We start from the raw sequence: 27,461 nt of genomic DNA on the forward strand, positions 1-27,461 counted from the left end.
ATTAAATGCCTACTTACTGACATTAGATTATATGATAATTAATACGAAATTCCTCATGGTCACGTGAGAATAATTCAGTATTACATGCTTTATGTGTAACAGTTATTTCAGCTCTAGCTATTGTGTTTATAGCCTCCAGTAACACAAGTGTTAAGGGAATATAGAGGACTTATCACATGAGGTAGTTTGCAGGTCAAATATTATTCCATGTACAAGAGTATTTACACAGTTACTTCAGAAGTTGTTTTTCAAGTGACTTCAGTTAAAAGTTTTACATATGATCCTTTGAGACATTGACATCTAACAAAGTAGCTCCGTGTTAGCTAGTCTACTCCGTGTTAAAAGTGTGGAAATAAAATGAATTTACTCGTGATACTCCTGTCTTTTAGCGGAGTACTGTTGAATGGTTTGTCGGATGGTATGTATGACAATTAGTTTTGTGTTTTAAGAACAAGATATTTTGTCAAGTTTATATGTATGATTTTATTTGTATTCAAATAACATTTGATTTAGTACTGGAAGTACTTACAGTCGAGTCGCTATTAACGGATCGTTGCCAATAGCGGGCCAAAGCGGACCAAATACACGTTATAACATTGAAATTGTTTTCTATAACACCTGGATTACATTCGTGAGAATGTACGCTGCAAGTGAGATTGTAAACATGCTGTTTAGATAAACCAAAGCGATAAATACTGCTTCGTAATAGAACGGGAGCAATAATACAAGACTGTTTGTTTCTTTCAGACATTTGCGCAGATATATGTTTACAGTTTGAAAGTTTTTTTTAACATAATATATCTTTCTGTGGCAAAATATTTTCATTTCCTCGATTCACGGAAGTAGCCAGACGCGGAGTAGACGAGGGGTGTTCTCGACTTTGAAACACTCGCATCTGATAAATATAATGTATGCTTTTTATTTTTGTATTATGACATGATATTAAGTAAAAGTATCTGACAATAAATGTAACATAGCTGTAATATTCCATTATCTATTCAGCCTTTAAACTGCAATTTAATTTTGTAAACTCAGTTGTACCAACGGCTTCTTTGCTTATTGAGACATGTCAAGTTACATTAAAATATGCCCTCCTAACATTAGTTTTCTTCTTGGGATTCATTTTCTTTGCTCTGTACTTTTTATGTCCTTTTTACCTGTTTTCGAGCAGGACAAAAAACGTCTTATATTTTTGACAAATAATAAAGTAATACAAGAAACGCGGCAATGCCACGAAACCAGGTTTTCAACACTTTTCATAAGAATAAAAAAGTACACTGAATCACAGTGCACCACTTTAAAGCACAACCCTAACCCTAACCTAACCCTAACCCTAACCCTAACCCTAACCCTAACCCTAACCTAACCCTAACCCTAACCCTATTTTTAGTAACAATGACCTTGACCTTGATCCCAGAAACCCCAAAATCAATCCCAAGCTACAACTTTATATAAGTTTTCTTTACACCAAGTTTCATCATGATAGCTCATTCCTAAGTTAAGTTATTGACCGGAAACCGTTTTTCTATTTTAAGTAACAGTGACCTTGACCATGACCCCAGAAACCTCAAAATCAATCCCAGCCTTTGTCTTGATATAAGCTACATACATACCAAGTTTTATTCAAATATCTTTACCGAAACAAAAGTTATTGACCGGAAACCGTTTTTCTATTTTAAGTAACAGTGACCTTGACTTTGAACCCAGAAACCCCAAAATCAATCCCAGCCTTTGTCTTGATATAAGCTACATACATACCAAGTTTTATTCAAATATCTTTACCGAAACAAAAGTTATTGACCGGAAACACCAGTTTCACGCCGCCGCCGCCCGCCCGCCCAACGACATACCCCAATCTAATAACTCAGGTTTTCAAGAAAACCTGGTTAATAAAGAGTACAGTCCAAATATCTTGAAATAGTGAAAAAATATTTTCAACAGGTAGGCCGATACTAGTTGTACAGTATTGTACTGTCAAATACAAGACTATATCAATGTTACATTTATTGTCAGATGCTTTTACTTAATATCATACCATAATACAAAAAATAACATACAGTCAAACCTGTGTTAAAGACCACCTCTGAACAGAAACCACCTGGCTCTAAAAACCGCATGTTTTGTTTCCCATTTTAACATTAACAGTGTATTTTAACCTGTGAATAAAGACCTCCTCCCAATAAAGACCACACTTTTGCTCTCCTAAGGGTGGTCTTTATAGACAGGTTTGACTGTACATAAATAATAATGCAATATTTCTATAGCAATTATTTCTATAGCAATAAGCACATTTATATTTATCAGATACTAAGATATCCTGAAATTACTATAATTCGTCACCAATATTAAAATGCTGACACTTTTTCTTGCGGCTCTTCAAATGGCTGTTTCCTCATAAAATTCTGTTTCTTTTTGCTTTTACGCCAGTTTGATGACTGATAACCTGTATAAATTCAAATTTCGAATAGACAGCATATATCGTGTACAAGGTCATTTTACCTAATATTCTATGATGGAAATAGGGAAGAAAATGTAAATAAAGTATACATCAAACACAAAGAAAAACAATTACAGTTTTAATATACCGACTTTTCGCCAAAAGGCTTCATCAGGGTAATACGTAAATAGCGGAACTGACGTAACGTCACTGTGTAAAATGGCGCCAACGCGCTAAACAACGTTGCATACATGTGCATAAGCGACAAAATGCATTAAACAAAAATACAGCAAAAGGTATATTTGTAATATCAGGCTATCGGATCAGTAGGATACGAAAAGTTTCCATAAAATATATAAAACAATTATTAGATATTCGTCACCAATATTGAAATTCAGACACTTTTTTTCTAAATCTTTCGCTCTCGCCTAATATGGATTTCCTAGACAGCGTATACCCTGTATCCGATAACCAACGAGCAATGTTAGTAACGATTTGGAAATACGGAATAACATGTGGTTAAAGTATAAAAAAAGTTATAATTAACAGGGCAGAAACAATCTGAAAATTATCTACAGGATCATACTTCTATAGTGCCTGTTGGTTCAATGGGTAATTTTTGAAGAATTAATTCAACAAAATATCTGCATGTGTATGCTGAAAAAGTTGAAAACTGATATATCGAAAATTATGTAGGACAATGTTACGGTACAACCGGTGTGAAGCGTGATTTTTATCCCCCGCCGAAGTTCGGAGGGATATAGTATGGCATTGTCCGTCCGTAAGGAGCCATATCTAGGAATCTTTTTGGAATATTTTAATAAAACTATAGGGAAATGCGGCCCGTCAAGTCTCAGTCAGATTGCTTAAGTAACACTAGAGTTATTGCCCTCAGTAGTTTCTAGTAACTATATAGGGTACTATATAAAAATATGGCGATTTCTGCTTCATAACTTGTGACAAATTTGACCTAGAACTATGAAACTTATAATAAATTTAGATCACCATAATGTGGTAGTGCAAAGACAATTTCGTCATGATCTCTTGAGTAACTTCGGAGTTATTGCCCTTTAATTGTTTAAAAATCCACATATTTGTACATAACAAACTAACCAGTTGGTGGAATTCAATCAAACGTTTTTCATTTTTTCCCGTGAACATGTATTATCCACATGTGAAGTTGTGTACACACACCCGAATACCCCTACATCCATGATCACACTCCCTCCCCCTCCCTCCACCCCACATTTTTTCATTTTTCTTCTTTTTAACCTTAAACCTTTCATGAATATTTACCAACATGCAAAGTTGTACCCTCCCCCCGACCTAGCTCCTCTACCCAGTCACCCCCACCATCCCGATCATGCACCACCACCCCCAGCCCCCAACATTTTTTTTTTCATTTTTTATTTTCCACCAATATTTATTTTCAACATGTGAAGATCTTCCTCACCCGGTCAGCTTCCCCACCCCACCCCCACCCCCCCCCACCCCAAAAGAAATGAATAAAAATCCTTCCATAAATATTTATCAACATGTGAAGGTGTAGCCTCTCCCGCCCCCTCCCGTCCCCTCCCGCCAATTCAAATGTAATGAAATGAAAGAAATTATTTGCTTCCTAGTAACATCCTTAACTTTTTTGCCGGATATATTTCTTTGCCATTCCTCACCACAAACCCATTCGGCGGGGGATACCAATTCATCGATTTTGCTTGTTAATATAAACATTTGAACTCTATAGTTCCTTATAAGTAAATTGACGAAGAAATGCTTCATTCACCAGCCGGTGATCGTCTAAACCTGAGCATGTATATCACAAGACGTACGCCTTTCCGATCACGAAACATGATCTCTGATAAACCGTATTGCAAAGTTTGCCTATATATTAAGCTAGAATAACACTGTCCGGCATGGTCTTGCGGATGAGTTCCGGATAGCATCCGTAACATTCGCAGAACTCCAAACTCATTCGTAAGTCATCCGGTATATCCGTTCAGAAATTGGGAGCATCCCAGGGGTAACGGTGCGAAGTTTTGAACATGTTCATAATTTTGTTACGGATAATATATCCGTAAGGAATCTGAAAATAATCCGTGACAGTTCTGAAAAGATCGTAACAGCCCGGAAGACAATCACTGTGGAAAAAAAACGAGCTATTACGGTTTTATTCCGGTTCTAATAAGGTTAATTAAAGTTCTGTTACGATTGCATTAGAGATTGCAGACCGTTACAAATTCGCAAAACCCTTTTTTTCTTACACATCCGGAGCAATCCGGGGATGGAAATCATCCGCAAGCCCATCCGGCGCAGTGTGATTCTAGCTTTAAGTAAAATAAGATGCATGTAATTGAAGCAATCTCAGTCTAAAATCATTTCATGAAAAGCTACGCATATGACAACAGAGGGTCTCATTCAGCCGACCTTACCTGAAGAAGTCAGTCCGAGTCCTGCTTTCATGGTTTTGATAGTGAAAGCAGACCTTAGTCTATCTACGAATTGACAAGTAATGATTTAAATGATGGAAATACGGAATAAAATGTGATTAAAGTGTGAACAAGAGCTGTCCGTAAGACAGCGCGCTCCACTATTCGGCAATTTGACAGTAAAATGAATATATGTCTCAATAAGAGACCTCTACTTTAATTTTTTTTTTTTGGTTGGGTTTAACGTCGCACCGACACAATTTAGGTCATATGGCGACTTTCCAGCTTTGATGGTGGAGGAAGACCCCAGGTGCCCCTCCGTGCATTATTCCATCACGAGCGGGCACCTGGGTAGAACCACCGACCTTCCGTAAGCCAGCTGGATGGCTTCCTCACATGAAGAATTCAACGCCCCGAGTGAGGCTCGAACCCACATCGATGAGGGGCAAGTGATTAGGAAGATACACCAAGGGGCATAATTCTGTCAAGAACACAAATTAGAGTTATTGGGATTGTTATCACACATGCAGATGATGATGATAAAGATACATTTTAAGTTTCAAGTCTTTATCTTATATTGCATTAAAGTTATATCCAGAAAGCGAAGATTGCAAAAAAACTTAAAGTACAAAAAGGGCATAATTCTTTCAAAAATACAATTAGAGTAATGGGATTTGAAACCACACCTGCAGATGATGATCATAAAGAAATATTTTTAATTTCAAGTCATTATCTTTTATATTACCAAAGATATGTCTATAAACGAAGGTTTCGAAAAGTTTTAACATGAAAATAATTCCGAGTATAACAACTTTGTGACCTTGACCTTGGGTATAATGGGCCCAGCCCCTGCACATACTTTGTTTGTATGCTGAACAATATTTATGTGAACATACAGTAAGATATAAGCAATAGTAACAAAGATATGACGGAAAAACAAAGGTTGCAGAAAAACTTTAACCTTAAAAATAACCTAAGTATAACACCTTGGTGACCTTGACCTTGGGTATAATGGGCCCAGCCCCTGTACATACTTTGTTTGTATGCTGGACAATATTTATGTAAAGATACAGTAAGATATAGTCAATAGTAACAAAGCTATGACAGAAAAACAAAGGTTGCTGGAAAACTTTAACCTTAAAATAACCTAAGTATAACATCTTGGTGACCTTGACCTTGAGTTTAATGGGGTCAGCCCCTACACATACTTTGTTTGTATACTGAACAGTGTTTATGTAAGTTATAGTAAGATATAAGCAATAGTAACAAAGATATGACAGAAAAACAAAGGTTGCCGAAAAATTTTAACCTTAAAAATAACTTAAGTATAACACCTTGGTGACATTGACCTTGGATATAACGGGCTCAGCCCCTACACAAACTTTGATTGTATACTGGACAATGTTTATGTGAAGTTACAGTAAGATATAAGCAATAGTAACAAAGATATGATAGAAAAACGAAAGTTGCCGAAAAACTTTAACCAAGAAAGGTCACGCCGACGCCGACGCCGGGGCGAGTAGAATAGCCCCACTATTCTCCGAATTGTGGAGTTAAAATGGCTATATTCAATATAGAATTTTAGACAGAGCAGAAGAAAGTCTATTTAAACTAATAATCTACATTTACTGACGAAGACGCATGGGAAATAATTAAACAAACAATTGCACGACAGAAATTGAAACTGAAAACCATATGAAAATGATCCTTAAGATATAATTAAATCGCGAAAATGCCTCTTAAAAAGCATCTTCTAAGTATCCAAACAAAAAACCCTCTTAAATGTTAAGTTTTACATTGTTCATTATTCGATGTGAAGATGTGACTGAAATAGACCCATTGACCCTCATTGATCTTTTCTTTTGTTTGTACTTCTACATAAGTGGTTTGAATATAAAAGGAAAACACAAAGCAAAAATCACTTGAAAATAATACATCGGATCATAAATGTCTGTAATGTACAAACGAGAAATTTCGTTATAGGGCAAGGACATCATGACAAAAATAAAGTAACACATTATCCTGCCTTATCTCGGAAAAGAATTTTCATTTGCGTTGATATTTGACCATATATCAATGAAGTACAGTATTTACTTCTAGTACATATAAATAGATATTTGCTTGTGGCATAAAAACATAAATTACATTCAATTTATTTTCGTGACTTTGGGAAAATGGGTAGCGGTCATAAATAAATTACGGAGTATTACTACAGGATGTTTGCTTGAAAAGAACAAAAAGGACAGAAACTTTAGAATCCCATAGCGGCTGCTACCTTGCTTTATGTGCGAGCTATTGTAAATGCAGTAGCAAGCTGAGAACCAGCTGTTGCAATATATAAACCAAAAGAGACTTTCTAAATGAAAGTTGTTTTCTTTCTCTGCCTTCCTGGCATACGAGTATACGTATTCGCAGATCTTTCAGTCTCAGTAGGGCCTAAAATATGTTTGTTTCCGGTATCCCGACCTACCTTAAATTTTTGGCCCGATCCTAAATGTTTTTATGGCCTCAGAGAATTTTTTTTCAACTTTTTGTTTGCAAAACTGCACTTTTTATGCTTTAAATATGGTCAGTGATACTAGAAATCACTTTACTGATGTTCTGAAGGCATAACCCCCTTATTTGTATTTATTTATATAAGTCCCACTTAATAAAAAAATTCAAAAAAGAAATGTTCCCACCTACCTACCCTAATTTTGTTAGCATGTTACCGGAAACTAACACTTTTTAGGCCTAATGATGAATATTAACAATAAACGGGCAGTTAACTAGCTTTTGCACAAAGCTAATTTTGTTGGAATGTTAATTTGTAATTAGCGAAGTATTTATTTCATCTTGTTAAATGCTTTTATAAGTTTACAGTAGACTTATTAAAGCAACACATGTCGAGAGGGTGCTTTTAAAGTTCTGATTAGAATATCATTTGCTTCATTTGCTTCATCATCAAATGAAAAATTGAGCAAAGTGAAAAAGTGATTTTTTAAAGTTAATGAATTTTAAGCATAATTTATTTACAAAATTGATTTGGTTTGGTGTAAAAAAAGAGGGTTAAAATACAGTTTATCACATACTTTGGTAGATATGAATTTGCAAATGTTCATTTTTATTGCGTTTGGTAATGGTTTTGAATAGTTTGAAAGTATACACCTGAAAGTATATCCCATATTCGACTTGCAATTGTATAAAAAATGTGCTTGGAAGATTAAATTTACAAGTTTTGCATTGCAGAAAATTCGTATATCAAGGCAAAAAATGATATAGGAATGAATTTGAAAGAAAACTGTCATGAATTTGGAAGGTCCATGCAGCAAGTTAACATGAAACTTCATTTTTTTATCGTTTTCGAAAAGCTTGTCGCAATTTTAAAAAATAAAACATGTATTAACAAATAATCCGCGCCATGAGAAAACTAACACAGTGCGTTTTCGACCAGCATGGATCCAGACCAGCCTGCGCATCTGGATCCATGCTGGTCGCAAACGCTTTATGTTGGTTTTCCAATGGCGCAGCTCAAATAAGTATGCTGACTGATTCATAGGTTACGCCTAGTTATACTCATGTATCATGTGATTGTATTTAAGTGTACCAAAGAAGCTTTGGTAACATTATAATATTTTATATATGTTGTACACAATAAGTACTCTGCTTAATTTCTCTTTGGTGCCAGTCATTGTTATATATCATGTGCAAATAGTTGTTGATATTGGCCGGTGGCCAACATCAATAAAATAAATTGTCATTGTTATTTCGTTCTGTGGCAGTACTACAACGATAAGCGTCGTTATGGCGCCCCTTCGAACGCCGCCCCGCCGAACGCCACCCTAATAAACGTCGCCTCGCTGAATGTCGCCGCCAAATGCCGCACCGCCGTACGTCGCCCCACCGAACGTCGCCCCGCTCAACACTGATTTTTCACCTCCTGGAATGACATGATATCATTAATTACATTTGTGATAAAAGGTAGTTGGATTTTTATAATTATGATATATGCTCAGTACATCTAGAAACGCAACGATTTTACCCTCGACATGTATACTTGAATTATACCAAGGGTCCAAATTCACGTTTGAACAAGCACACAGTTAATAAGGTGTAAAACCACCATTTGCATTTACCAATGCAAGGCATCGTCGGTTTAAAAAATATTGACTGTAGACCCAAGTGTTGCGTTTCTAGATGTACTCAGTATATTTGTAAGTCCCTAATGAAGTGTTACCATAGGAAAGTTGCCACACTTGCCACCAATCTTCGTCCTCAGCCTCAGTCTTCTTCAATCCATCCGTGAGTCCATCAGTGACAATTTTTAACTTTTAAATTGCAAGATTTTTTTCCATGACATAAAGATAGAGGGTAATACACAAACCTACATAACTGTTAGTTTTGTATCTCGGCAGAAGGAAGAATTTGAATGATTGCATTAAAGTACTATATCTGAATTACAGTATTATTGTATATAAAATATTATGTTCTTGTCTGCAATTGTAAAGACATTTGTACAATTACATCAGTAGTTAGAAACAAAGACAAATTGCTTATGTACGTAAGAGAGCTAACCTGAAGATATGCAGGTAAATAATGTCTGTCGACATGGTATGTGTCATACTAGAGGAACAATATCGGACGTATCAGTGCTACATATTGGAATGCCACAGTCCTGGATACTTTTGATAGTATTGGTTGATATATATATTCATCGTCTGGTTACGAGATCTCCTTGGAGCCACGCTCTTTTTTTGGGGAAGGGGGAAGGGGGTGGGGTTGCAATCAATAACACTGAATACTTCTGTGAAAGGATAAACGCCACTATAAAGATATTCCGTATCAAAAGCACAACGGACAAAATAAGAAAATTTCACTCGGAAACTTGAATGAGGCTTTTCTTAGGTCTGAATAGTCTGTTTTCATAGTTTTGTAAAGAAATCTAGCAGAAGAGGTTGAGGTTTGATTAAATACATTTCTTTTATTGGTGATATCATTTTTGTCCACGCATAAAGGGAGAAACATTGATTTATTTTCACTTGGAGGAAACATATGGCGATATAAAAGAAAGAAATGTCATGTTACATTTCTTTATTGAAGCATGAAAATTCTTATAATAATATTGTCATGTCATAGTTTCAAAATATCCGTGAGTATGAAAAATTTAAATGTTTACAGATTTATTACTCAAATATTTAATTTCATTAAGCTATTAGTACAGATGTCGAAGAATCATTTTATTTTCTTGCATTTCAAACATAATTATGCTGTCCAAAACATTCACGAGAAAATGTGGTTTAGCATGAATCATGCATACATCATATGATAAAGATTTTTATGGTGATAGCGAAGGTCTGCCAGACTATAAACTAAATCTCCCTGAACAAGATCACGTGTGCCCATATAATGTACGTTTTTATGAATAAACCATAATCATTGACGCGGCATTTGGCATCGTGAAACACACTTTAATTTTATCCTTTTGTTATAGATAAATAAATTTAGTATATTTCTTACAAAACTACTCGATATTTATTAAGTTCTCTTATGTTAGACATTCCCAAATTGAGAAGAAGTACGCGTATTGATATATTATGATTGGGCACGGCCTTTGAATGATAGATGGGCATTATATGGGTTTCTCAGTCATACTGGTTACATGTCTAAATTTTGATTTAACTATAAATGTTTGGCTCAAGTTTAAATCAAGCTAGAACGGTTAATTAGTAAATCATTCCGCAGCATTGGAAATTATATTTGAAGGAAAAGCAAATTAGCATCGACTGTTACCGTTTAATATTTCTAAGATAAAATTTAAAAAAAAACGAATATAATATTTGCTTCCATAATGATTCATGAAATTACTTGTGGCAGTATTGCGCACTGTAACATTTATAAATACGCTGAGCATACCATTTAAATGAAATATATATTTAGATATAGGTTGCTCAATGTAAAACAAAATCACAGATGTAGAATGATTATTCATGTGAAATGAAAGGTAACTCTTTTTTGGAGACGAAAAAATCCATATAAATATGCACGTTCGCAAACGGCAACGGATCGGTCTTGAATGCATAATTTATCATCGCCTTCAGTTTGGAATGTTGTAGCGTAGTGGCGTTGATTCAGTGCTCCATGTGAATCACCATCTCGAGTTACTGTGTTGAGTACAGAAGAATCTTATAAACAGGTTTGATAATGTGAGAAAATAAAACGTTTGAAAAATATGTATACATTTTTGTTCAAAAATAAAACAAGCAGCCACATTCTAAACATTACAGGAAGCAACTTGTTATGTCTTATAAGTTATCAACAACAGTATTAATAAGACTAACATGTTTTTTATGTTTTGAGATACTGTTACCGATCTTCCTTATGAATAATATGGAAAAAGGTTTTCCAGTTCCTGTATTTGTACTTTGTTCAGTTTATTGCATAATTTCTGTGGATATCTTCCAGCCTGAGGTTAGTTTAAACGTTTAGTGTTTCTTTTTTTATGAAAAAGCATATATTTAATGACACAAAAATAAAACATGCTATACATGCTTTGTTAATTATTTTAGCATTTGTTTATCTAAATAAAATGTATGTTTGTTTTGGGTTAAACGCCGTTTTTAACAGTTTTTAAATTATCCGGAGGATACATGAATGCTTCATTATCTACTGCATGACTGTTTCCTGTAAACATGATAATGTTCTTGAATAACCATCAGAAACGTTTATATGATTTCTAGTGTTTGGTTTGGAGCCTAGCTTTGATGTTCCTGTGGTCAATGTTACTGTCCAGGAAGGTAAAGTTGCCGTCCTGCCATGCTCTGTAGACAACCTCGGTGAACATAAGGTAAGAATTCAACTTTTGCCTTTCATATCATACAAACACAATATATGTGAACACAAAATAGTAGATGCACTCTTTAATCTCTTGAAGTGTTATCTGATATGGTTACAACAAACAAGAATGTTTGACATTGTCTGAAATACATTCGAGAGACAATCAGTAAGTTCTCAAACTATTTATTTCCACCAAAGGATGAGGGATATAGTTTTGGCGTTGTCCGTCCATCCGTCCGAGCTTACATGGCTAGGAACAACAGGTACCTGTACGTTTTCATTGATGTCATTCATTCCGTAGGCTTTTATGTGGCTATTTTTCTTCTACGTTGCTAAAAGAACAATAGAGGGAACAAAAGAGAAGCCATATAAATACCCATTTGTAGGATCGTTCGTCCGTCCGGCTGTCCTTCCGTTTGTCCGTCCGTTCGTCCGGACGTCCGCCCGTCCGGAGCCATATCTAGAAAATGGTGAGAAATATTTAAATAAAACTTGATATACATGTTTACCACTATAGGAAAATGTGGCCCGTCAAGACTCAGTCAGATTGTCAAAGCAACACTAGAGCTATGGTTCTTAGAAATTTCTAGTGTTAATTATATGGGATCCTATAAATGTGGCAATTCCTGCTTCATAACGTGTGACATATTTGACTTAGAACTATGACACTTAAAACGAATTTAGATCACCCTAATGTGGTAGTGCACACAAAATTTCGTCAGGATCTCATAAGTAACTTTATAGTTATTGACTTTTAATCGTTTAAAAATCCACGTAATTGTACATAGCAAACTAACAAATTGGTAGAAGTTCATAAAACTTCTTTCATATTTTGCCATGAACAATTATTATCAACATGTGAAGTTGTGTACCCACACCCAGTCACCCTCACCGCCCTAGTCACACACCAACCTCCACCCCACATTTCATTTTCCTTTTTTTCTTTTTTAAACCTTAAAGCTTCCATGAATATTAATCAACATGCACCCTACCTCGCTCCTCCACCAGTCACCTACATAATCTCCGATCATGCTTCCCCCAACAATAGTTTTCCATTTTTTATTTTCCATTTTCCATCAATATTTATTATCAACATGTGACGTCCGACCTTCACCAAAACAGATGGTACCTAAAGCTACTTATTCAACGATAACAACAACAAATCAAGTGCAAAACTGAAATGTATATCGCTTATCTCACACTACCAATATATTAACATAGCTCCGTGCAGTAAATACGGGAACTTTTGACAGCTACATCGGCTTCTTTGTTTTGGTGGATTAGATTATTGTCATTTCTTTTTAACTAACACAGCCATTTTATTATACTAAAGATCGTCTTCATTTTATTAACAGAAGCTTCCGTAATGGCATATTCCGCAGTGTAAATGCGATTCCGCACGCTTCGGACAATATGCAAATTAGGTACATTTGTAAACACAAGGTGCGTGTCATAAAAAGTGAAATAACTTCTTTCGGCACAGGGTTTAGTATGTTTTTGGTGTGACCATCAGATAGGATATACATTTTTGTATTGCTCTGTTTTAACTCATATATTTTAAGGCCTTGATTAACGAGTTTTGTAAAATGTGGATCAATTCGATATTGTAAAATTCATATAGTCTATTTATATGTTTTCTCACGTATAATGTTTTCTTTCCTTTGATCATACCATACCTGTAAATTATCGGCAGTAACAAATCTAAAAATGTCTTTGAATTAGTTCGTCTGAAAATGAAAGATAATGCTTAACATTTTGTTTGAATGATTATTCATAGATCTTGAAGTAAACTGTATTTTTGGGAAAGACATCCGAATCTATGCATACTTTGTTCAGAACACTAAATAGTCCTAGAAGAGTTATCTTTCACTGGCTTAACCTTTCCAAGTAGGACCAAAATTGTCAGATTAAATATTGCTTTTCAGCATGAAAAATAAGTATGAAAGTTAAACCATTACATGTATATAACTGAGGTACTCCGTTATTAAGTTTTCAACAGAAAGTAATATCAGGTGCAATTTGATTTTTTAGGTACCATCTCTACATCTGTTCTTTTAAGTTCAAATGTACTAAAATTATGTGCTTCTAAGTAACATTCTTAACTTTTTGTCGGATATATTTCTTTGCTATTCCTCACCACAAACCCTTTCTGCGGGGGATACCACTTCATCGAATTTGCTTGTTTTAAAGTATACGATGAAGAACCTTGAATCAGCACACTGTTTTAAGTTACTTTGACAAAGCATTACTGAACTCTTTTTAAATACGTTTCGTTAATTTTTCTTTTTAAATTCCTGTAACACTTACTTTTTTCTTCAGCATAAAAACTTCGAAGTATATCATAAAGTGTAAGTCTAATATTTTAATATACACCATGGATGACTTACGTTTACACTGTACTGAAACTATAACAGATTGTAAACATTTAACCGGTGTAAAATCGCAAATGAGAAAACCAACATAGTGGCTTTGCGACCAGCATGGATCCAGACCAGCCTGCACATCCATGTTGTTCGCTTTCAAGCCTATTGGAATTAGAGAAACTGCTAGCGAACAGCATGGATCCTGATCAGACTGCACGGATGCGCAGGCTGGTCTGGATCGATGCTGGTCGCAAACGCATTATGTTGGTTTTCTTATGGCGCGGCTCAAATTATGTTTCCTTAAATGTTTCGTATCTTCCTAGTTGTGTTATCTACATGTTTATTTGTCTGTGTTTCATGTGTTCATGATCGGATGCGTAAATGATTATAAAATTAAGTTCACACCACAATAGAAAACAGAAGAGATAAATATAAATGTTACAAATGTATCTACGTTACTGGAAAGGACTTTTATGGGGATCGAATAAGTATGTCTAAATATATTAGCTTTTAATTCTGTATAACAAAATGATATTTGCATTGGTAACAAAAATGAAATATAAACAAAATGCAATTCTATGAGATTTAAAAAAAGACTGTATTTAGATATGCACTCAAATTTTATGACTTCTTTTTGAGCATTTTCTAGGAGTACAGTAGTATATGTATGAGTAGAGTAGAATTATTAGTCTATTATTTTGATATTAATTAAAGAATGATTTGTACATTTAACATACTGGATCTGTTTTGTAACATTTACTGATTTAGTATAAAATCAAACAAATTGAAAGGTGAATAAAGCTGACATATTTGATAAACTTGAAGGAAGCAATGCATTTTATCAAAACGACCACCCGTTAATTACTTACTTCTTAGAAAACTTATTCTCCGCGCCCCCAGGCGCTGAATAGTTTTGATGGTCTTTTTTTCAGTGCAATGTATGTCGTAAATGACAATTTTGTCTTTTCAATTTCAAAATTTTAATGTCTAGCCTTGCCCATAATAATGGCATCAACTTTAATAAATAAGTTTCATAAGACAGGAAAGTAATCCAAGGGTAGAAAAGAAAGCAATTTCTGTCGGACATCACTTGGAAAAATTCCTTTCCTTTTCAGTTTGATGAATGCACCAGATAGAAATAGTTTTGATCCATATACTCTAAAACATGTAAATGTGTCTTTCTAAAGCACATATTGGTGGTTACCAATATTGTTTTAAGCGTATCCAAATATTTTGTTCAGTGTGTTGCAATAATTACCGTTTGCGTAATTTGCGCAATGATATTGGCAGTAGTTTCGCAAATGTTTCACGCAAATAAACCAGTCTGCGCGTTTTGTAATCGCGCAGCGCAAATAACCAACTTGTGATTTAAGACATACTGATTTTATCTTCCAACAAAATTTCGTAAGAGGACCTTTAATATTAAATTGTTAAATAATAGAAATGACAAAAAGCAGACATGCATGAAGGTGTGAATTTTCCGAGCCGTTCTGTTTTAAGTGTACATTTCTTCAAGTAAAAAAATGTTATCTATATATTTATGCAGTTATTGGAAGGAGATATTTACGTCCTTGGTATTTTACGTACTTTTTCTTTAAAAGTCGTTTTAGAGTTACTTATCGTGATCCCAGGTATATTTCATAAACACTTATAATTCTTAACTTTGTTTGCCTTTATAGTTTAACAGAACAGAATAGTGTGGCATTATATAGTTCAAGGTTAAATTATGCCAATTGGTAATCTAAATAACCACATTGTTTTTTCCTTTCAAACCGTGAGTTTCACGCCGCTTTGCCCAACATTCGTGAAATCCCATCAGACTGTCTGTTTGCCTAGGGTCTACAAGAAAGGCACCAGCAACGTTATATTACCCCCTGTTCTATCAGTACTACATCCACTGATTTGTTTGGCGCGGAGTTTTCTTTTGCTGCATCTTGCAGCATCTTTGAAATTCGTACGTGTCAGTTTTAGTTTTAGCCTAGTGAGTTTTCATTACAACTCGTCATATGCCTACTTGATTAGCATCGTTATCTTAACTTCTCAGAGGTTTTAATAGTAACTTTACAAAAAGTTGATAAAATCTTTTAGGAGATACCATTGAAGCATGAAAAGCAAACATATGAAATAATAATAGATTGACGTCATTGAGTCTGTTCATGAGTGTTAAAAGAATGTGCAACACCTCTCGGGGCACGTAGAACCGGCGTAACCGGAATTCTGTTATAATGAAATTGACTGCACTCCATGATACCAAATGACTAGAAAATACAATAACACTCAGTTATAGTAAAATAGAGAAAAGTGGAAACTTCACAGGTCGCTCAACACGACAAAAACGAAAATGTTGCAGGCTCGGTTTGATTGAGCCTGTTCATGGACGGTAGTGGAAATGCATGCTACCGTCCACGCCCTCTAGCCCCGGGTTGAGCAGAACTCAACATTTACACATGCCAAAACACATTTGCATTTACTTTTTGCTAAGTGTGCTATAACTAGTTTACGTTCTTATTTATTAACAGGTTGCATGGACAGATCAGTGGTCAACATTATTGACAATAGATGACAGGCGTATCACAGATGATCCAAGAATCGGTATAGAGAGGCCTTTTACCAAGGATTGGAACCTCCATATCAGAAAGGCAGCTTACAGTGACCGGGGACAATACACATGCCAGATCAACACTAACCCTGTCATGACAAAAACCGTCATGTTAATTGTACTAGGTAAATGATTTAGAAAGATATTCTAAACCGGATAAACCTATGATTTATGATGTTCAGTTAGTACGTGTATATTTGTTGGTAAAAATTATAGAGAAAAATACATTTTTGCCTAGCACAGGGACTGAATGTTATGTTTGTTGATTTGGTAAATTCTGTATTATTCATATGTAAATGTTGTACATGTTTTGAAGATCTGTAATCGAGTTGCTCAAATCAACAGCGCTACCAAATGCATTTTATTGAAGGTTTTTAAACAATGCTTTTATTGCAAACATAAAATAAACAATAAGCAATTTGAAAACCAATCAATTTCGTTTACGAGTTGATTTGGTACCACTTGAACTCTTCCTAAAATCTGTGTGAATTTTGTGATATGAGTTTAAATAAAATCATAGCAACACCTTTAATTTGATTTAAAAACAACGATTTTTAGAAATGTATTGTAAACACGTCTCTCAGGCACGAAAACTAAATACTTTCTTTTTCTAACGCTAAGTTCGAAGGTGAGTACATTTGTACAAAAGGGGAGTAAGCGTGTAAATACTTAGCTGACTTAGACGGATCTATAAAGGGAGATTGCAGTTGCATTAGGTTAGTAGTTAGTGTAGCGAAAATTGTATTGATTGGATTGCAATTTTTGTACTGTAAAATATGGGATTTTTATACTAAAACAAGGAAAGGATACTCCCCATTTTATTTGTTTCGGAGCAATAGAAAAGAGTAAACATTAAGCCTTGGCACAAGTTTTGAAAAATAAGATAAAACATACATAGATAGTGCTTTAATTACCTTGTTTACATGAGCGTTTTTCTCTCGTTAAAAAACATGGAAAAAGTAAGTTTCATTCATTACTGTTAAATATCACGTACACTTACAATAGCTTGTATAATTTGAAACATTTTATACTTCTTCTCTTAGTTCCGTCCAAAATTATAAACGAGTTCTCAAGTCGTGACCAGACAGTACGGGAAGGAGAAACTGTAACTCTCGTCTGCAATGTCACTGGCGTTCCTACACCGGATGTCAAGTGGTACAGATTACCAAATGAAGGCACACAGACTAAAAAAAGTTTGTAGTTCATTGACTGTTGTTTACCTTTTTATATCATCTTAACTTTTACATGCTTTACTGTTTTAATTTCTAATTGGCGATCTAATTTAACGATGTTAAAATCCCATCTCATCCTTCGCTTTTGTGAATTTTACCCCCGTTTAAATTGTTTTTTTAAAACATTGAATATTACCAATCAAACAGTATTCAAGTATTTACATTACTTTCCTGCTTGTGTAGTAGGTAATGTCAAACAGTTCATTTATGTTGCTAGTAGTGAATAAAAATGGTTAATGAAAATCTTTTCTGAAAACACATGTTAATATGTCTTTTAAAGGTAGTCAAAGCTCATTTCCTTATAAACCTTTTCGCATTATTTATGTTGCATTTCTACAACGAACTTACATTGAACAGTTGTTGAAAGTTTTAAAATTGGCTGTCATAGATAAGTAGTAATTAACACTGTGTACACATGCCCTTTAGAAATGATTAGCAATTAACGTCTCTGAAATACACCAAATCATGAAGTCGTTTGCAAATTAAGGCATGTAATATACCTCTGGCACCCTTACTCTGAAGCTTTATGTAACTTTCTGATTCGATAAGTCGGTATACTGTTTAAAAACAATGACAGATCCAATAGGAAAAGCAACCTTTCCAGGAATGTAATGTACATTAACGAGGAATTCAGCTGCAAAAGCTTACGAATATATCGTTGTTAAATTTCGAAATAGACTGCGCACCACAATAACCGCACAACACGTTAATTTAAAAGTACAATTTTTTCTACAAAAGAAGCTTAGTTCAAAAGTATTTATTGTCTTTTTGTTAGATTATAACGAATGTTAATATGGCATGAATTCAGTCAAAAATCTGGTTTATAATAACCTAAAGTGAATAGCTTTTGGTGTGTCCCAAGTTGAAAACAGGTTGAACAATTAACTTTCCATATTTATTTTTATCTACACTATTGTTTTTATAACTTTTGATCCTTACTACGAGTTTTGCGGCCGAAAACGGCACGCCTTATACATTATTACCACTCAATCATTTTTTGCAGAATATGGACTTTCTTTACAAGGGTTCATGTTATGAAACGTTGTTGTGTTCAAATCGATTAATAAAGCGGCATTTGTAATCTGCCCTTACAAACCGTGTTGCTTTCCTATTTCTTAATAAAATGGCATCAAAGAATCGGTAAATGGATTCCTATTCCCGATCATTTGATATGTAAGGATGTTCCAGCATTTCATGATATGAATCCAAGCATTTATATATATCCACGGTATTCCAAACGAATGAAACACTGAATAAAATTGATAAGATCCTTTAGGAGCATACAATGCAACCAGGCCAAAAAAACAGACCCAGTGTTGAGTAAGTCTGTTCATAAGAAAACACCCATCGAGCCCCTAGCACCGGCTAAAGCGGAATTATATTATGATAAAACTGAATGTACTGAGAAGTTCCATAGAACAAGGAAATACTACAACACCGAGTTTAGATACGTTGATACATGTAACAGCTTTTAGACTGCTATTGTGATAGTTAATAAAACATATAGTTAATAAAATATATAAGAGGATATTTTTGGCAATATGGAACGCAACCATGCAAAGTGATAGAAGATCCGATGAAGTTTCAGTAATTTAGATATAATAGAAATTACAAGATACTGCTTTTGTCATGTATTTCTAGCTTTGCTCTTCCCGCTAGGGGCTTAAAGTTGAATGTTATTTTATTAAAGGTCATCAAAACCAAACGTCTTTGAAAAACCTTTATTTCATTATCGTTAAAAATAATGATCAGTAACTTTAATATTGAATAGCTATTTGTAGAAATAATGTATTTTCAACATAGACTGGTGCTGAAATTTGCGCTCAGAAAGTGGTCGTGGTATGCTTTTACAGTCGCATATACATATTAAGTTCACGCAGCTGAATGGTACAGTTTTATACTTGACAAAAATGCGATTAGAATAACTTGAAAAAGAAACATTTGTCAATAGAATACTTTTCCATTTCTGAAAAACAATTTGTACCACAAAGGTTGTTTTGAGAGTTTCCATTCAAACTTATTACGGAGAAGGCAAACACTTTTCACTTCATACATTAATTCAATTTGTTATATGTATTCATTAACGCAATATGTTGTATTTTGATTTTAAGGTTAACTTGCATTCAAACATATCATGATTGGTATTAAATAATCTTATATTTACTTGTGATGTTTAATTGAAAAAAACAACAACATATTGAGCCGTTTAATTCAAACGGAGACATATAGACTTCGATTACAGTAAAATCATTATTAAAGAAGCAATTCTTCTACAAATTTAGCACGACGGATAAACACGAATTGTCTCATGATGTATACAGTAAAAACATACATGGAGTATACTGTCGTGTTAATCCCTCGAGAAAAGTTTTATCATTTCCCGAACGTATTTCGTCTCTTATTTTATTATTTTATATTGATCATTTTTGCAGTTCTAGACTTCCTAATGATTCATCTTTTTGAGTACATTTCTAGTTTACAACACGCATTTGCTGCATTAAAATATTTCAGCCATTTATTAAACATTACAGAATACCTATTTGAAGATAGCAGGGAGGTTCCAAATGTGATAGATTACATTTTTGATGGTATAGAATTAATGTTGCACTAGAGTGTCGCTGTAGAAACGCTTAATCACGAGTTTCATTCCGTCACATTTTACGTCAGTAGAACAACAAAATGTACCTAAACGTTACATTTTCTTTTGGGAAACTCATTTCGAATTATTCTTAAAATACGTTTTACATTTCATTGTAATACTTTAATATAGATATATAAAAGAAATTTTGTATACATTTGGTGCCAGGTTGTAAATTTGTGGTCTAATGAACGAAATCTTGCTTTATACATTATATACGCCTGTTTAATAGTGGAGAAGTCTGTATGTCCCCGCAGATATAGCGCTGAAATTAGAATGTAAAGAATTGACTTCTAATAAGGCAAAGATTTACTGCTTGATTATTTTTTCCGTACCAAGGTTTTACTTCATTTCTCTTCAGATGTAAAGCAAAACCGTTAACAGATTTGTTAAAACAGTTGCCAAGTAAATGTGTAACATATGGTGATATGTTTATCATTGAACTAAATCATTGTTCGAGAAAATCTTGCAGTAGATTTTTGTGTGTGTTCATATTGGTTTTGACATACAGGCTCTCTCAAAAATTAACATCTTATCGATATATATATGTGTAGACGCAATTCAACAAACATTCACATTTAAACTAGTTGTTTTATCAACTTTTTCTAAAATTTGCCTTCTAGTGTAGACTTTTGTGTGGAGTTGTTGTTTGCTAGCTATCTAGCTGTGTGGTAGGGTACTAGAGAAAAACATGAAAAAAGTATTGCGTTAACAAGTTATAAAAGTAGATTTTTCTACATTGCAGACTAGCTTAGACGTGCTAATAGTGTTAGTTTTAGGACGCAACAACGTCCGTTTGTAGATTAAGATTTTAAAAATGTGTAGACACACTATTGTTATACTTTTACAGTTTCATTCCCATAAATGTCAGTTTATATTAACACTCTTTATATTCGTTATAGAAAGAACTATTTTATCAGTCTATTAATTTCAATCAATATGTCTTTGTTTTGTTTAGTACAACTCACATACTGTGTTTTCTGGTACTTTTGTTAATATTCAAATACTGAAAATTTATATGTATAATTTTATACAGATTTGCCACCCAGACATTTAATTTTTACTATAGTTTATACATTATTATTTGGAAGAGCTGCTTATTGTTTCGGCAGGTTCTTTTATTATGAAAAATATATTTACGAAGGCTTTACGTACAACAGAAATGTCTGCCTAAAATTAATTATTTTCTTTGCAATAAGGATTTGAAAATGCATACGCATATTTTCGACAATCAAATAATTGAAAATAAACATTTTTGGCAAGTTACGTTTGATTAGACTATTAACTTCCGATGTCTAGGTTTTTGGCAAATGATGGCAAGGGGCACATTTAAAGAAATTTCAAGAAAATTAAAAGAACATTATCCTGTCCAGACAGTATGCTGTCAGTAAACCCTATGATTTTTCCGTATTATGTCTCCTATATACAGTCAGAATAATTCGTGATAGCATAAGAAAATATCTAAAACTATATACATACGAGAATTCCTATTATTTTAGGGATTGGTACGGGAGAGGTGTTGATAATTCATAATGTGTCCAGATATTGCGATGGCACATATGAATGTGTGGCGTATAATAATGTTGATCCGGCAGTTACTAGACAAATTAAGATGTTTGTAGTATGTAAGTATAATTGAATTAGGATATTTTTCTTTCTATCTCAGAATGGAAGATCCGTTGTTGGTGAAAATGTAACTCAAGCACTTATCAGAAGGTCTATGAATTAACGCATTTAGTTTACATTATTAGGTTTCCATGACTTTTCAGTATTTTTCTTTCAAAGTAGAACGGCTTCCAGCAGAAAAATAAGTAAGGCCATTAATTCCACGACGTAAATTTGAAAACTGTATGAAAACATTAAACAATTTGTTTCCGAAAGCTGCAAGATCTATTAAAACAGTCTTCATTAAATCGGTAGCTTTGAACAAGGTGTAGTGCATAATTCACTTTAGATGTTTGTGGACGGCAGTGGATATGCATGCTACCGTCCACGACGTCTAGCCCCGGGTTGAGCAGAACTCAACATTTACACATGTTACAATTACAAAAACAATCCAGAGACAAACGCAGAATACGCCCATCTAAAACAAAAACAAAAATCCTTTGAAGACAGTAGTTTTAATTTGAAATTTCAATAAAACAGAAATAGTTTTTAATTATCACATTTGTATGTAAGTTCTGCCAACCTTAAAAATACTGCACTATATTCTTGCATGCATGAATATTTCATTTTAAGCCATTTTGACGGACTTTGATACTGGCTTGCAAAAATGTGTAACGGACTATTTCCCAATTTGTAAGGGGATAAAATATATACATCAAACTGTTTTATTCTGTAAAAGGTCTCTATTGCATTTAATATTTAAAATAAGCACTTAGTAAATCAGTTTTTGTTTAATGATAAATCTTGGTTATTATCATTAACAGTTATTCATAATTACCTGCATTTTTGTTTCAAGTTGCACCAGAGGTCACTTTACCAACTAAACGGATCGGTCAGTATCTGGGAAGGGATACAATTTTAGACTGTGAAATAACGGCCTATCCACATGCTGTCATGTACTGGAAGAAAGGGGAAAGTGATGTTGACCTTTCCAACAAAGACAAGTATCAGGTGATTGATTGGGTAGATTCTTTTTGGACGAGCGAATTGTTTTTTGTTATTTTTATTCGATTAAAATACTAAGTAAAATGCCGGAGAAATTCGTGAAGACAGTATCTGTTCAGTTCACGTTATTTGTGATTTTTTAGATACCACAAAAATAAGTTGTGGTCATTCATTACAACAAGTCGCTACATAACTGACGTTCAAAAATCGAGACTATAAGAGCATGTATGCTGTGTGAATTAAATCACACGTACGATGCTTATATGTACTTGGCTGTGGAAATTCGCACTCTGGCCTTAAGAAAGTATGTTTTGGCCAAGAAAATTAACTCAAGCAATAATTGAATAACTGGTAGAGCTGGAATTTAATTTTCAAGTATGCTGTACCAAAGAATTACATGGAAACAATCACGGCCAAAACTCTGCCTGGTCGCTGTGATATGTCCAAACCACAGACAACGTAATTATTTAGTGGAACTGTTTCTGTCGGAAAAAGTGTGAGTGTTTTAAGATAAAGCCCTATTAACTTGTGATATACTTCGTAAGTGTCATGAAATACTATTTGACAAGTTGTATATTTTGTAGGGAATGGTCATTGCAAAATCATTTTAATTCTCTATCTAAAAATATTTTCAGGTTGAACTTTACAGCGGCAATGAAGAAAGTACACGTAAAACCTTTAGTTTGAGGGTTAGAGATATACAGCAAGAAGATTTTGGCGAATATACATGTTATGCTGAAAATATGATTGGAAATGATAAAGAATCAATGCTGTTATATGGTACGTTTCAGTATCTATACTGTCATAGCGTTCTTCTATAAGTTCTTTATCTAGCCAATTTCCCGTAAATGTCATATGCTGTCATATGACAAGAATGTCAAAAATATCGGTTTTGGCCACTCTTTCTTGAGAAACGTCATATTTCGTGCTTCATGAGTCAGATAAAGTCTAAATGGAAATAGACACTCAGGTAGATATGAACTGGAGGTCTAGAGTATATTAAATTGTATTTAAGTTTAAGTTAACAAATGCATGTTTTTGTTGCTCGCAAACATAAAATAAGAAAAAGTTGGAGGCTGAAGCTGTTCAGCCCGCCCGCTTAGTTCAGCAGGGAAAGCGTTGGTCTACGGATCGCGGGGTCGCGAGTTTGATCCCCGGGCGGGGCGTATGTTCTCCGTGACGATTTGATAAAAGACATTGTGTCTGAAATCATTGTCCTCCACCTCTGAAAATTCATGTGGAGAAGTTGGCAGTTACTTGCGGAGAACAGGTTTGTACTGGTACAGAATTCAGGAACACTGGTTAGATTAACTGCCTGTCTTTACATGCTTGAAATACTGTTCAAAAACAGCGTTAAATCCAAAACCAACCAACCAACAAACAAACAAATTGTTCTTCCAAAATAGGAATTTCTGCCATGCTTTCATTCTAAGGTCAATAAGACGTGGACTATAAATACTGACATAAAATGATTAAGATCCTGCTACCGATAAATAGATCAGGATAAGATTCAAATTGAACATTTTGGAAATTATCCGTTTTGGAGTGAGTTTTAGCGTTTAGATGTTTAGTGAAGCAATTTTAAGTCTGGACTTGTGTTTTTGCCACTGTATGTGCGTGTTGCTCTAATTTATTCCGCGTTCGTTTTTGACTTGTTGTCTTTGTGTTTCATATTTTTATGTGATTTGTACGTGTTATATTTATTCTTATTATATACTTGCGAATTTTCTTTTTGAAATAGTCTTTATTTCACTAATGAATACAAAACTCTGTATTCCACTCCCATTGGATATGGAAAAGTATTCGATTTTGGTTGCCTGCTTGCCTAAGTTGAGATGTCAAATATGACGATAAGAATAACGTTATGATAGCATCCGTTTCAAACGAGTTTTAAGCGTTATTAGTATAAACTTATATCACTTCCGACTGATATAGAGCACTTGCAATGGGTATATATTTATGCTAAAAGGGTCATTAAAGCAGTACATTGATCTGCTAACATTATGGTGCATTCGGCTCCCCCGGATTTCGCCAGACCAGATCACACTCGGCGCAAGCGTGTCGTGGGATCAAGGCCTTTCTAAATCCACTTGAGTTGAATACAACATTAAAGATCAGGGTACTTTTACGAGAACTTTATTTTACTCGTATCCGTTTATATACTGCTTTTTTAAAAGTGGATACATTCTTAGACTGTCGCTTCCAAGTATTCTTCACTCAGTATTGGTTTGATAAAATTACTGTTTGTGTTAAATATATGTTCCAGTGTGTCGGCGATATAACAACCAACATTTTACTTGAGAAGTAGAAATCAGCATAAAATGCACAGAAACGTGCAGTTTGCTTTACAGGAATTCTTTTGTTCGTGACAAAATCCTAAATAAATATTCCAAAGACATTAATATTTTTGTAATGTCTGTTGATAGACTCGCGTCTAAAGTTTGTTAACATAAGCAAGCTTGAAACAAATAAGGCTATTTTATACAACCGTCATTTCTCGTTTAATTGTTATAATGCGTTAAGGCGCACACCATTTACCCGTCTCAGGTGATGTTTTGCAACCGACCAGTCCACAGCTGTGCCCTCCTGTGAACTAGCACATGATTCAATGTCCTAAAGACTTTGAAACTATTTGTTTTCTATGATTTTATGTAGATTCATACCTTCGCTGCTTTAAATCATTGTTTTTAGGAGGAAGCCTTCTTGGCTATTTCTATTCGATACGTGTTTTCAAACCAGATTTAAATATAACTTTACGAAAGGAAAGTCTATATTTTGGTAGAAACACTCTATTTGACAGACAAGATATATGAAAGTACCATTGGGAAAATTTAGATCAGTTACCATTTTTGAAATTATTTTGTGATAATTCCATAGATTTCATGACATGTGATTCACAAATGCTTTTTAATGTTTTTTTCGATAGATTATTCTGTCCATAAGAAGGCAAAGTCAACAACAAAGAGACCAAACCTCACAGAACCAACACCAAAAGTTATATCAAACATTCCAGTATCAGGAGGTGGCAGAATAAAGACAGGAAATCCAACATGGACGGAGCGACCTGCTTGGTCAGACAAAATGGGTAACAACAACAATTCTTACATATTCTGCTAATATATTCTATATGTAATTCTATTAGTTAAAATGCGCTGGAATCAGTGCAAATTAAAACATTTCTCAATTGTATTATGCACGTATTTCCTAGTAACTTTCCTTTTGTATGGAATGTGTAGTTTGTACAATACTTCGATTAATATGTCTTACTCCTTGGGTTCAGGTTAACTGTTTCTTTCTAGCAAATCTTTCGTGATTTGGAACAGGATTCAAACTGTTTTATTCATATGATGTTACGACCAACTGCCTGGTTTGGGACGATACGCTGTTTAGTGTTCAAAGTAAGTTGAACCACTACCTTCACTCTTGATTGCGTTGATCGGTAAGAGGCGGGTAAGGGTACTTATACGTTAACTGGTTTTAAAGTACTCTGACACAGTATGAAACTTGATCATACTCTGTTTTTATTTCGTTAAATGATGGACCAAAATGTTAGTCCTGTTGGCTCATATAAGCTATTACTTTTGTGCCGTAACCATGATATAAATCTATACGAAAAATTATACACGTACGTGAATTATTGGTGTGACGTCAATGGTTAATGTATGTTTTAGTATCAATGCTTATACACGGCTTTTGTAGTTTTACTGCTCATTCCATATATGTATGTCATTCCTTCCACGGCGTAGTAAAAACGATTACCTGAGGGCATTACCTTCCGTAATAAAATTTATGACTGTCTCATTCAAGTTTTTGGAAAGCATGGTCTGGCAGTAATACAGATTCTTATGAGGATTAAGCACTTTGCAACATGAAACCGGACTTTTAAACGATCTCATGAAGTTCAAATCTTAGCCACTGACCTTCCAAGGCGTAGCTTCAGTCGTCTGACTGTTTGTTCGTTTGTCTTAAGTAGTATGCTTTGTGCGGTTTGTGTTAAATTTTGCCATAATAATGCCGTTAGGCTTTGGGTGTGTGTGTTGTCCGGTGTAAATGATTGTGTAGTGAAAGCGTCATGCTGCTAAGTCAGGTTTTTCTTTTAGAGGTGGCTGTTTTTGCGTTACTGGCATTCTGTGATGATATTGTTTCTAATTAAGTTTCTTTACATTCCTATATATGATTCTGCTAGAAACTAAAGTAGAAATGCGAAGATATCGAGCTTTTTTCAGAAAACAAAAAATTCTTACATCTTATCTTAGAGTGCACGTTTATGCTTCGCTGCTACTTATGTTTACCTGTTGTCATGAATTAGTGTCGGTAAGAAAATTGATGTAATACTATACTTAAGA

At 34.3% G+C, this 27,461-nt stretch overlaps 1 protein-coding gene across 1 annotated transcript; it reads left to right on the top strand.

Moving 5' to 3' along the window:
• Positions 1-60: 60 nt before the first annotated feature.
• Positions 61-26,232, top strand: LOC123523086 (limbic system-associated membrane protein-like). The gene is made up of 8 exons (XM_053550328.1): positions 61-418; positions 11,577-11,683; positions 16,556-16,760; positions 17,679-17,828; positions 22,005-22,130; positions 22,967-23,121; positions 23,751-23,895; positions 26,042-26,232. The coding sequence occupies exons 1-8, from the start codon at positions 358-360 to the stop codon at positions 26,230-26,232; spliced, it is 1,140 nt and encodes a 379-aa protein (XP_053406303.1). The 5' UTR covers positions 61-357.
• Positions 26,233-27,461: the final 1,229 nt, after the last annotated feature.

The sequence above is a fragment of the Mercenaria mercenaria genome, chromosome 8, assembly GCF_021730395.1.
Source record: "Mercenaria mercenaria strain notata chromosome 8, MADL_Memer_1, whole genome shotgun sequence".
Taxonomy (NCBI): Eukaryota; Metazoa; Mollusca; class Bivalvia; order Venerida; family Veneridae; genus Mercenaria; species Mercenaria mercenaria.

Excerpts from the sequence above, each read along its gene's own strand:
- LOC123523086 (XM_053550328.1), top strand. The coding sequence starts at position 358 with ATGAATTTACTCGTGATACTCCTGTCTTTTAGCGGAGTACTGTTGAAT. Across the intron at positions 22,131-22,966 it reads AATTAAGATGTTTGTAGTAT|TTGCACCAGAGGTCACTTTA; the intron begins GTAAGTATAATT and ends TTTTGTTTCAAG. Across the intron at positions 23,122-23,750 it reads CCAACAAAGACAAGTATCAG|GTTGAACTTTACAGCGGCAA; the intron begins GTGATTGATTGG and ends AAATATTTTCAG.